The following is a 13,416-nucleotide window of genomic DNA, read 5'->3' on the forward strand; positions in this document are numbered from 1 at the left end:
ATATTGCACCAAATTCACAAAACACATAACATTAAAATCAGGAGCATATATCAAGTTTTGCGGGTATAAAATAAATTTTGACCAAAGGGTTGGGGGGGGGGGGGGGGAGGGAGATAAAATATAAGGGGAAGCAAGGGAATCGTGGGTAAAGGAAATGAGAAATGGAAAGCAAAACTAAACATTAATCCTTGCGAAGATATCATGTAATATAAAGCCACATAAATTAATATTGCATGTGATTGACATCAATGCAGTCCATAATAGTGCAAGCTGTACTTCTAGACACAAAAGACCAGCGTGAGGTGCAAGAGCCATGGCATACAAATAATGAATGTTTATGAGTGCAATGGACGGAATATTTCATGAGCGGAAAGAGGAAATGATCCATTTAACGAGGCTGCACCTTGTTGAATGGATCAAATATTTCATCTTTCATCAAATGAAATATTCTGTCCATTACACGAATGAAAATCATTTATTATTTGTTTTATATAACACCTACATGTAAAATAGATCCTTGTCATTAACATTTGATGTTTTATGAATTTTGAAACAAAGGTGAACGTGCGGGATCTGAGATCGAGAGAGTGATCATTGAACGCTTTATGCTAGCGCGCTGTCTCGCATACACACTGCAAACGCAAGCATTTTACATTCATAGTGTACCGGGCTCTTGGTGTGCGTGCAATGGAGCAAATCGTATGGATCCAAAATTGCATGGTAAATGGAGCCACAATTGCACGGATGATGACGTCATAGTGGAATGGGACGAATGATCAATGTCAAACAACCAATCAAATGACAAGGATCTATTTAGGTGTTATATAATGAACTATATGTGACCCGCTACAACAAAAGGATCCTAAAGTCGCTGACGGCCGAGCCGAGAAAATCGAGTTTGAAGTCACATCATCAAAATTGGTCAAAACAATCGGATTTCTATTTTTTGCAATATTTTGTAGTCTAATGTTTTTCTCATCATCTGCCGAAATTTCGAAGTTAAATGATCAAAGGAAAGGCAAGGAATCAGCGTTTTCCTGGGTCATGATTTTCTGACTTTCAATGTAAGAGAAACGTGTCCGAAGATTTGGATTTAGCGCTACAGGTAGACTCCGCCCCTAGCAATGAGGGAGTGATCTTATTGGTCAGTGCATGGCATCCTGATTACCGATTGGTCGTTCATGGACCGCTGGCGCTAAGCTTGAATGAACATGGCGGAGGTCGCTAGGAGCGTGCCTTCTATTGTCAAGTGGTGAAAACACTCTCGCCTCCCCTTGACCATGAGAGCATTGGAAGGACAACTTTGAAGGCATTTTTCTCGAATCTCTGATTTCCTCAACCACTTGATATGCGCTGATAAAATCATCAATATCTCCGCAACCAAGTACATGTACTTTTATGAGTTGTGCTATGTATGAAATTAAAGTAGAAGTGTATGGGAATAATGTCATGCCATTTTCAGAAAATTGTCCTCCCCCAACTTTCGGATCCTTTTGTTGTAGCAGGTCACATATGCTATCAGAGCGAAAATGCATCTTGTGCTCGGGTCGACAGCCACAGAGTGCAACCAAACAAATCTAATCAGTGACAGTGTCATCAAATTTAAACAGCAACAAAGAAAGCATTTCCTTCCTACTGATTCACATGTTTCCCACATCAGAGGTCAAAATAAAAAATAGAGCTTACATGTAGCTGCCACAATTTCACAGCATCACAATTTTCCAAATTCTATGCTGCCTAAAAATCTTCTTTGAATTTTTTTTTTTTTTTTTGGGGGGGGGGTTGTTAGTTGTTGTTGTTGTTGTTTTGGCATATTTTTGGCTACAGATTCCCATGTTTTCCAAGATCAGTGGTCAAAATAAAAAAAATACAGATTAGCTGCAACAAAATCTCACAGCATCATAATTTTCTATGTTGCATAAAAATCTTCACTGAATTTTGTGTTTTTTGTTTTGTTGTTTTGCTTTGGCATAAACAGAGACGGAAAACTATATCGTCCACAAATATTTGGGAGGATCAATGTTAAAATGATAACTTAGAAACGGGAGGGCCAGGAGTATATCAAGTCATTGAATTATTGACTAAAAAAGAGCAATTCCTTCAATCTCTCTGTGTAAAAACCAATGGGAAGGGTGTGAGGCGCAGTGATATCATGACCATTTAGAATTCAAACATTTAAAAAGTATCAATGATAAGCATAAATATGCCAGACAGTCAACTTCTGTAACTTTCCATTTTATGCCCAATTTTACGGTAACTCATTCTTCTATCAACTTGACTTTATGTCATCATTTTTGTATCTATTTACTTATTCATTCATTTATTTATTTGTTTGGTGCTCACAATGTTGCATGTTTTTGAAGGATGTTGGGCAAATATTTTCGCATATATCTATTGCTGTGGATCACCATGAGTGCTATGGTTATTATTGAATTTTATGAATGAATCATTGGCATTGAGATCACGACCGGCAAAACTACTTTCATATCAAAGTCTGGTATCAATGTTACAAGGGACGAGTGTAAGAGTCTGTGCGATAACCACCATGTACTAACCCCTTGTGCCCAGGAACCGAGTTACGGTACCACTTGCCCCGCTACTTATCCAACAGCAATAAGTTTAATACAGTAATCCCTCAAAATTTGGTCTAAAGGTATCTAAGGTAGCCAGCCCACTCTGGCGTAGCAATGGGTGGGTCTTCATCAGCTGGAGTTTGAAGAATAGTCCACTATTTCTGACCCACAGAATTAGCCAGATCAGAAAACAGCCCCTAATTTTGCATTGAAGGCGGAAATAGCGCGCTATTCAGATTGGAAAATAAACCATCAAATCCTGGACTTCTTTGCAGAATAGTCAGCTAATTAGCAAAATAGCGTGCTAATCTTGACGCGTCTTCATCAGCTCAAGCTTTAAAGGCGCATAGTCCCGTTAGTGTAGAGGGCGCTGTTGATGATACTGCTGATCACCGTTAGCATTGATACGAAGATTGCCAAAGTTGAGCTGTCATCAAGAGTAAAGCGCGTAAGTGTTGCTAGGTAATGTTGCCTTCATTGTCTTCTCTGCACATCACGCAGTCTGAGGTAATGCCAGGGTGCGTGCACATGTGCTTCTTATTATGACATCACCCCCCTCAGCCGAATCATGAACCGAACTGTGATCGGACCACTAACTACAGTGGATCGGACTTCTTCGGACTCGGGGAAATGGGTCACAGCGTAAGCGCTACAGAGGAGTCGATAGTGTAGGTCTATAAAGGAAACTTGCGCCGTGTGCCCGTATACGCATTTGACTAAACCACCGGGACCATGTGACTTTAAACATCGGTACTGCACGCGTTGCGCACCACACAGGAATGTAGGCAGTCGGGACGGAGTGTGTTTGTGCAGGTACTGTTCGTCTAAAGTACGCATGCACCAGCATCGGGCTTATAAACCTGACAGTGCTTGAAGCTCGAGCTAGTGAAGACGCGGTTGCACATTTCGGCTAACTTTGGGCTTATTTCTCTGATCCCCCATAAGCTCGCTATTCTTCAAGCTCGAGCTGATGAAGACCCACCTAATGCCCCAGTCCAACAGGAAGACTGCGATGGCAGAACAGGGATTAGAGGGATTATGTAATCTGTATTCACTGACATTTAATCTATAGCAGACATCTGTTCTAGTCGGGGGTTAAAGCACTCCAGTAGGCCCAGGAAGGATTACAGAACCGACTTCATTGATAAAAACAACTGTTTGCAGCGATGCGTTTTCTTTGTTTGTTGTTGTTGCTCTTTGTTTGAGCTGGTTTTTAATGCCAGTTGCTATGGATGCGTGCACTCTGTAATATATTTGAAAGTAGATATGTATATCTTTTATCTTTGGGTTTGCTTAACCCTTACTGCGCCATAATAAGTACACTTGACTCTATAGTATTACCCTACACATTCAATTCCACCGCACTCTTTTAGTTATTTGATGTAGAGTTATGATGAAAATGACTTGAAATTGCACTATAAGCTGCTCCACATTTTGTCTCCAATTTTGTGTAAATTTGAGAAGAAATCGACCACGCCAGATGCGGCTGGTTCTGAGGGGAAACTATGCTAGAGGCACCATGGGGGGGGGGGGGGAGTAGAAGCAAAAACAAAAGCACCCCACCCTCCCCCCTCCCCCCCCCCCAAAAAAAAAAAAAAAAAAAAAAGATTTTCAATACACAGAGGAACAGCTGGGGAATATGGGAATTGCACAGCTGTCGAAAGGTACACAAAGCATGAGCGACATTAGATGAACGCTGTCAAACATGGAAACAAAATTAATTGCACAATTGCACTGCACTTTTAGGGGTAAGGTAGACAAATCAAATGGCCAGCTGTTGCATTTCTACTGCGTCACAGTTTTGCTTCATACTATCCTATTTTGCTAATTCCTTCTGCCATAGGTTTGTTCCTCTTCATTAATTTCTATCAGCTGGATAGGTATCGAATACAGGAATTGTGAATGCTATCCAAAAACAACAGTGTCATTGAGAACTCTACCCCAAGTAAAACAATATCTGCAATTTGTATCATTGTATCATCTTTTTTTTTTAATGTTGTTGTTATTGTTGTAAAGATTGACATAACATGTGTCAGGAATGTATCAATTTATTTTACATATTTAATGTGAACAGGTATGATTATAATTTGGATTATTTCCAGTTATATACTGCGGCTTGTTTTTCAGTGCTTTCAATATTCTGTAATATGCGGATATCAAATCAAATATCAACTTCACAGGTATTCTACATATGAAATTACCAAGACATCTTCATACATTACAATCATAATGAATCAAATCAACTTCCACAGCCTACAAATGTAACAGGCTATATAAGGTTAAGCTGCTTAGCCATCTTTAGTGGGAGAAAAATATTCTGTTCGTTGAATTAAGCTAAAACTTGAACCATATCATATGATTTAGAATACTGCATGGAGGCATGACACATCATCATGATCAAGAGGGATATGTTGGCATTGACCGTGCTTTATAATGTTTTGAAATGAGTGCATATGATTGGACGGCTGGTAATTTGAGTCGATCATTGTGATTATGTATCATGCTATGACTTTGGAAGCAATATGGCAGTCAGCCTATATCCATCCATGCATACTACACACATGTGCTACAAATGGAACAAACAATACCAGAATACAAGCCCACTCTATGAACAGTGTGATTTGGTGACAGAATATGAAGAATGCAACATTATTGTGCCTGACTAAAAGCGCTTAAGGTTCACAAGCATGATTGAATATATAGTTTGCATGAATGTACAAGTGTATGTACACTTTCTGGAGCATTTTATTGGACAATGAATGCACCAGATGAACTTTGACACAAAATCATTATTTTTAAATATAGCCATACATAGTGTACATACATCATGTGTTTTTCAGAAATACAGACTACAGACCAAAGTATTTTAGAAATGACAAAAATGTTTTGAAATTGTGACTTTTTGACATACCTTGTTGGATGAAGGCACTGCAGCATGTCGTCACACATGGGGCGAGATTTGACCTCTGCTACCTCACACTGGCCGTATTGATTCTATGTGTCAAAAGAGGGAAAGAGAGATGGGGGGGGGGTGAGAAAGAAATACAGCTGTACTGTAAAATGAGGAATGTTCACGTGCATTTTAATTTCGCGAGAGCCAAGATTCGCAAAATTAAAATGCACACAAATTCCTGTCTACACTATATACATTGAATGTTAGAGACAACTTGCAAAATTTTCGTGCCGCAAAAAAGGCTGTCGGCTCCAATTTGCGAGAATTTCATACGGCCAAAATATTGTTTTACAGTGTATACACATAGTTTGTAACATTCACACAGACACAGATAGGGAGGGCAGGAAAAGGGAAGAATATGATGAGGGTGGTTTGGGGTAAAGTGTGTGAATCACATACTAATTCCCATAATCTATGCAAAACTGGTTTGCATAATTGCCATGTCATTCATCTGTATGAAGGAATATTCATGAGCAGTGAGCACCTCATTTGAATTCTGATTTGTTTACAGTGAGTACTAGAAGGTTGATAAGTTTACGGACATGAATTCTATTAAACCTGCAAAATAAGACATCACTGGTTTGGGCCACCAGATTGAAATCAGTTAACTCAGCATCTTGTACCAAGTGTTGATCACTGTCTACTTTTGATATTTTGTATACATATGTTCCTCGGAACTGTTCGTCTTTGATTGGCTATGCTTGAAGCAGCTTTCGCTTGGGATAAGATATTATGGCAAGCTTCAACGCCATACTGGCATCATATTTAGCATGTGGGCACGAGAAGGTTGTCTCTACCAACCAAGCAACTGAATGCCCTTTTATGAATTCACTTCACACTTTCCTGACAATCACCATCTTTGAATCAAGATCGACAAGATTGTCATGCCGGGCAATATGAAGAGATATTCATACACTAGTCTTAAGCATTATTTCTGACTTGTAAATCTGTGAATTTATCCTTCAAAAATACTACAAAACATCAAGTATTAACTAAACATAAAAAATAAATGTGACAATGCATGAGTGATGCATAATTGTGTTTAGACATTTTTTGTGGCACATCATGAAGTGAGCATCTTTGGTCTAGTAGTAAATTTTCTTGGAGCTTACAGTGAGAAGCACTTTGGTGGCGCTAGAAAGATCACATGGCGATGATGTACACCACAGACCCCACTCTGGTTTCCAGTAGAAGATGAGCTGAAGGACTCCGACAGACAAGATGGACAGAAGAACAGACAAGGCCACTTTGGGGATGCTGCGTTTGAATCCTTGGCATTGCTATCACAGAGAAATTTGAAGCAATTCAATTAGAAAGGGCGGAATATGAAAAATAACATAAAAAGAAGACATTATATTTACATATATATGAAAATTGAGTTATTGTTCATTCTAACTGAGATTTAAACAGGCAAATGTTTGACTGAATGAATTATTGAAGTTCAGAGATAGTATACCATGTCAGTAGCTTGTGTACTGATTGATACAAGTGAGTTTTATCTCTTTAGGGGGGTTTACACGTACACCAATTAATGGCGGGATACAAATCTCAAGATTTGCATCACGATCGGTATCTCGAGTTTTTTGCACGTGTGGAAAGAAAAAACCTGATAGTTAGTGGGATAAACATTGCGATGCTAATCCCAAGGAATCTTGCGCTAGTTCATCAATTAGCAGGATAATTGGCCCCGCGCTGGTACGTGTGAACGGTCGGGATTAGAATCTCGAGTTTTTATATCCCATCATACTTCACCTCTTTCACCTCTTTGGCGCACCACAACAACCGCGCACGAACCACACCACTGACGCGCAAAAAAACAATGGACAAAGGGAAGTGCGCGCAGGTAGTGATAGAGAAGGGCGCTGTGTGGACCAGTTTGCAGGCTTTGCTGTTATCTCTATCAGCAATTAGCGGGATAATATTGTACGTGTGGACGCTTGCAAAAAACTCGAGATTCCGAGCGCGATCGCTATCCCGCTAATTTGGTACATGTACGTGTGGACGCTCCCAAAAAATCTCGAGATATGGAGCGCGATCGTCATCCCGCTATTTTGTACGTGTGAACCCGGCTTTTGTGACACAAGGAGACAGACGAGACAAGCTTGATTTATGTCAAACAGACAAATTGTATCCTATGGCCTGAAACATCATATACAGTGTATTTGTACAGTATGTCCTCCCCCCACCCCCCCCCAAAAAAAACACTTTACAATCAGATTTTCGCATTGATAACACCCAATATGATTACATTGTCTAAATGCTACTTCAGGGTCTCAAAATATAACATTTTAGCTCTATTTTGCAGAAAACCCCATTCGATTTGGTTAAGGGGTCACAGAGAATGTGGATTGTTGTAAAGCGTGTCACGAGTCTGATTCTTCCAAGTTTAGCACTTCGATCATCTTGTGTGTGAATACAATAGACAGAACTTGGAGGGAAGAGATTCCCGACATCCTCTACAAAATTCCTCTTTTCTCTTTGACCACTGAAGCAAATCGAATGGGGTTTTCTGTAAGATGTGGGCAATGAGTTTTTTTTTAAATTTGTATGTTTTATTAAATCATACCACAAACATAATCAAATTATTTACAAATGATCTGTAATGATTAGAAAAACTATGAATTAAACAAACACAAAAAAGAAACAAGGTGACAAGACGTTGAAAATACACTGTAACCCCCAATATCGAGTAAGTAATACACGTGTACCAAGCCACCGACACAATAAATAGACTACACGCATAAACTTAAACAAATATATCATTATCACTAAAAGGGGTTCTTCAAACTGACACTGGACTGGCAGCCCTGAATTTGTATTTAGATTGATTCACTATTTTTAAAGATATCATTGCGGAGGGTCCCGTTGTAATTTCTTTTTAGACATATGGTACAATGCTTTATTATAAAATCATAAAGAAAGAAACATCGCATTCATAGGGGGGGGGGGGGGGAGGGGCAATACTTCTGTCTGTTCCCCTACCCCATTTATGATGAAACTGAATACCCCACCACTTGCCAAATGTGAATGTGTGCATCCGCACATGAGCTAACAAGGGTAGGCTAGTGTTGAAATGTATTTATTGGAAAATGGAGAAGGGTACATCAATTAAGAAAGTCTTTCCTGTTCAACTAGTTAGAGGTGGTCTCAATGAAACAGGGAAAATATGGGAAAAAATAATAATAGAGAGACTCTTTATATAAAGCACACATTCTACCTTAAAAAGATACTCATGGTACTGTGGAACAAAATATTACATAACAGAGTATCATTCATAGAATATTATAAGAACAACAAGCAAACAAACAATATACGTACTTGTACATACATGAACAAACATGTTTAAACAATTGTCAAAACTGTTAGCCAGTGTTGAGGTTGTTTTTGAAAGCGTCAATAGAACATGCTTGCCGTAGAGATATTGGAAGGTTGTTCCAAAGTTTTGGGCTCATGTTATGAGAAAGCACAATTCCCCCCTCCCCCCCCCCCCCATGTGTGATTTGAGGTACTTGTAATTTTTGTGAGTTCAGTGAGCAAAAGAAAAAAAAAATAAGCAATGTAAAATTAGCACAACTTCTCAACAAGTTTACTAAATCATGACAACAATTTGTTTTTATGACTGTCAGAAATAATCAGAAGCAAAACAAAAAAAAAAAGAACCAAACAGACATTTACTCTTGTTGTTCGATGATGATGAGATTGTCTTTTATTTCATCACATCTTAGCAGCAAACTTACCAATTCATCTTCTGTTCCTTGATTCAGGATGTTAACTTGCTGAGCACTGGGCTTTGGCATCTTGCACTTTGCAGCCTTGTGACTGAGGTGAGGATTCGCTATCTGTAACGTGGCACAAGCCAGACAAAGTTTCTAGGTTGGATGATTCAAAAAGCTACTTCTACTGTACGAAACAGATCTGAACAAATACAAGGGTTGTGAATCAAAAGATCTACATGTGTAACGTTACATGAATCAATCAGCATGAACAGGATAGGATCTAACGTTAGACTGAAATCTAGCAAGAGTTTAGAATCTAGTCAAGCTCAAATCAAACATGTCAGATATAAATATCATCACCACTTGTATTACTTGTATTGTAGGGTTAGGCTAGTAATGTAACGTTACATCTAACGTTAGATTTCTAGACTAATTATTTACCTACCAGTAAATATTTTGGCAAGAGTTCCTTTTGCATTGGGACAGCCACCAAAACTATACTATAAAACTAGGAATGTTCACGTGCATTTTAATTTTGCTAATTTCGCGAGCACCAAGATTCGCGAAATTAAAATGCACGCGAAATTTCTTATATCTACAAAATACGCTATGCATTGTACGCAACTGGCAATACGCGAAAATTTCTTGCCACGAAAAAGGCCGTTGGCTCAAATTTGCATAAATTTCGTGCCGCGAATATATGTTTTACATACAGTAGGCCTAAATGAGTGCGCGCATCCGCATGATCCGTGCGTATCGCAAGGTTAGACTAGAGTTGTGTAGATCTGCACTGACCCACTGTCGTAATGTTTGTTAGTGTACCGGTAATTTATCTAATTGGGGTGGCTGTCCCAAAATGAACTCTTTCCAATATTTTACCACATTCTAAATACAGTAAATGTACGCCCCCTATGCTATGTAAATTTATAGGACTGTATAGTGACCTTGCTTGCACTTTTGTATACAGTGTACTGTAAAAGTGCTTTCTTTCGCGTACAGAAACTTTCGCGGTTTCCATCGGTGCGGACTTTTTCGCGTGTGCTTAAATTTGCGGTCGGTAATGATAGCGTTGTACAAGCGACGAGTTCAAAACATTTTCGCGTGATGTTAAATTCGCGGTTCAACCTCAAAGCACGAAAAGCGCGAAAATAAAACCACCGCAAAAGAAACCACTTTTACAGTAGTTATTACATAGATCACTATGGGTCACTGACCGCAGGTTATTGAACCAGGAGCTGACCTACTTCCTTTGTTTACATTGCTGGTGTTATACCGGTACGCGTAGTAGACGCGCGCTGTGATCTTAATTGCCATTAGCAAGTGTCAACATTCATCGTTTTATGTGTTTGCCACACCTTCACTAAGATCGTGGACCAATCAGTAATCAGCATATTTTTACGTTAACCAATTAACATTGTTTTTCTGACGTGGTCACCGATTGTCGAGGTCGCGATCGTGTTGTCATTTTTGGATATCCCTCACTCTACTTGTTTACTCTTGTTTTATGCACTTGTCAATGTAATGACGCACCCCACTACCCCCGGACATGGGTGCGTCATGGTCATTTTTTGACTGACCACACGGGGTTTTTGACGGACACACGGACGCTGCAAGTGACGAACACCACAGTCACACTTTTTTGACGGACAACATGCTGAAAGTGACGCACACCTCGGTCACTTTTTTGACGGACATCCTCGGTACATTTGACGCACCCCCGTAAATACTGAAACGATTTTTGCATACGTTTTATTCGAGCAATTTCATTTTCTTTTGGTTCGTAAACATAATTTGTAAAAGTTCGGCAAGTTTCCCTTACCATTGCCCTGTAAGCACCGTACCGTCATTCACCGTACATCACGCTGCTGCTACGATATTCCGTACAGTAGTATGTATTCTGTGCATGCAATCCATGTACATGACAATCACATGTGTGCAGATGTGCTGTGTGTGCACGGCCATTGCTAATGCGGTGGATGCATACTGCTGCAGCACAGGTACACACCACGCCACGGCATTCCCGCGAGCAACTACATACAGCCTATATAGTCGCTGTACGTAGAGATTCGCACAGCTAACAGCGTCGTGCATCTGGTCGGGCTATCCCGCGAGCAGAAAATGGCATTCAGCAGGCAGTTTCTTCTGCTGCCGCTTCTTTTACTGTCAAAAATTTGCCTTTGTCACCACAGAACATTATTTAGACGCACATTGTATTGGAATGTAAACGAACTTTCTTCGATAGCAATGTGTGTTGGTGTTGCATCGCAATATGCAATAGGCACTAAGTGTTAGACAGTAAAGGTTGAACAAGTTGTTACATCACTGAACAGTCCCTGGTTTGAGATTGAGTATGCATGATTTCATGGATTTGTTGGAGGGAAAATGTGAGGAGAAAGGGTGGCTTTTAAATTATTTGCTTGCCAGATTCTGGCAAGCATTTTTCCCTCTTATTCCAAAACGCTTCCCGACTTTGATTTTCACTTGCCGCGGGAAAGCGCTCACTGTAATTTCACTTGCGGTATGTGTATCCGGTACTGGTAGCGTGCAAAAATGCGTGCAGTTTTCCATAGCCAAGTGACGTACCATGACGCACCCCTCGGTTCAAAATAATGCGTGTTATTTTCCATAGCCAAGTGACGTACCATGACGCACCCCTCGGTCAAAATTTTGACAGACAATGATGGGATTTTGACGCACCCCTCGGTCAAAAATTGACGGACAAAGCTGGTAAAATGACGAACACCTGGGTCACAAATTTGACGGACCAAACGAGGAAATGACGCACCCATGTCCGGGGGTAGTGGGGTGAGTCACTACATTGACAAGTGCATTAGTGCTCAGCTCAGTCTCGTGGAGTCGTATCACGTATTTCTGAAGTCGCAATATGGGAGTTTAGTCATCGTATCTAGATTATATTTCGGGAACCCGTTTACTTCCCTCTTTCGTGGATGTCTAACATTAATTGGATATCTTGCAAGTTGTTCCAGTGTTTCGGAATATTCATTGGATTACCTTTTCTCTACGCAAAAGGAAACGCGTTATTCTTCGTTTATACCGGAGTGTGCAATAACTCTGGACATAACCATTGCGGTTATATTCGGCTAACGCGTGTTGACACTGCAGCATCACGACGCTCGCTTATCTAGCTAACATTGTTAGTGGTGACGCCTTGTTTCCGCCCAGGATCTTCGGCAGCCGTCCGCGTCCTTCGATCTTTCGTCTGTGTCGTCATAGCAGTCCTGCCTACTCACAGTCGTCTAGAACCGCCAGGTGAGTAGAGTAACTCTACTCAATATAATCAACCGATAATCAACCGTTTAATACTACAGGACAAAGCCCGCCCCTAACGTTACTTATCATACAAGTATTTACATTGTACTGTACATGAATCATACATGTAACACGTTAGAACTCTGTAAATTATGTTGGATATGCTATCTATCAGTCACGAATGACGGAATAATTTTCAGATGCTGAACACAGATTTATAACAAAAAAGAAATGATGCGATGTGATGTGTTACCTGATCGGAGGCTCGTTATAGAAGTCTACGATGTCGAATTTCATGGTATCACTGTCACCTCCTCATTGTGGATGACACGACAGTGGACGAAAATGACAGTCAGTTTTCCTCGTCTGTTCCGTGGTTCGCCTCACTTCTATTTACTAAGTACCTCTCTTCTCAAACTGAATCGCTAACCCGTTAACCTGTTAGATCTACCGTGTTTAGTAATGTGCCTTCCGTTTGAGTCCGATACTAAAAGTAGATCTTTCGGGAAATATTCCGGTTCAAAAGACGGCTGACTGAGTTCGCGTTGCACTCATTCAGTCAGTACGCTGGCGAATGGCAGCTCGTTTACGTAAACGTACCTACTGCCTGGCCTACTACAATGTGTAGTAATCGAGTCGGTAACCGTGAACCAACTCGGGCCCGAATCGACACGAATGCGCTGTCTCGTACGACTCTACACGCACGCTGGCCACATCGGCCACATCCACAGCACATCCCATCCTACACACACACACACACACACACACACACGTACACACAAGAGTGCAAGACAATTCGACCTTTGTATACAGATAGACATACAATGCACGATTTATTTTGTGTTTCATAAACTTCCAGATTTACTGTGTTCTTGTGCTTTTATAACAATCTACGGTTTTGAAC

The 13,416-nt window shown here is 40.3% G+C and overlaps 1 protein-coding gene across 1 annotated transcript in view; it reads right to left on the reverse strand.

Moving 5' to 3' along the window:
- The window catches only part of LOC139733580 (polyamine-transporting ATPase 13A3-like), a 49,569-nt gene extending 36,706 nt beyond the window's left edge, over nt 1-12,863 (reverse strand). The window contains exons 1-5 of the mRNA XM_071644390.1: nt 12,766-12,863; nt 9,264-9,365; nt 6,639-6,806; nt 5,485-5,567; nt 4,363-4,384 (exon numbers count right to left, since the gene is read on the reverse strand). Of these exons, the coding sequence (XP_071500491.1) occupies nt 4,363-4,384; nt 5,485-5,567; nt 6,639-6,806; nt 9,264-9,323 (333 nt within the window). The 5' untranslated portion in view covers nt 9,324-9,365; nt 12,766-12,863. The remainder of the gene's footprint in view (nt 1-4,362; nt 4,385-5,484; nt 5,568-6,638; nt 6,807-9,263; nt 9,366-12,765) is intronic.
- Between the last annotated feature and the right edge of the window lie 553 nt (nt 12,864-13,416).

This window comes from Diadema antillarum, unplaced genomic scaffold (assembly GCF_040938485.1).
Source record: "Diadema antillarum isolate AM-2024a unplaced genomic scaffold, OU_Dant_1.0 seq00000483_RagTag, whole genome shotgun sequence".
Classification (NCBI taxonomy): Eukaryota; Metazoa; Echinodermata; class Echinoidea; order Diadematoida; family Diadematidae; genus Diadema; species Diadema antillarum.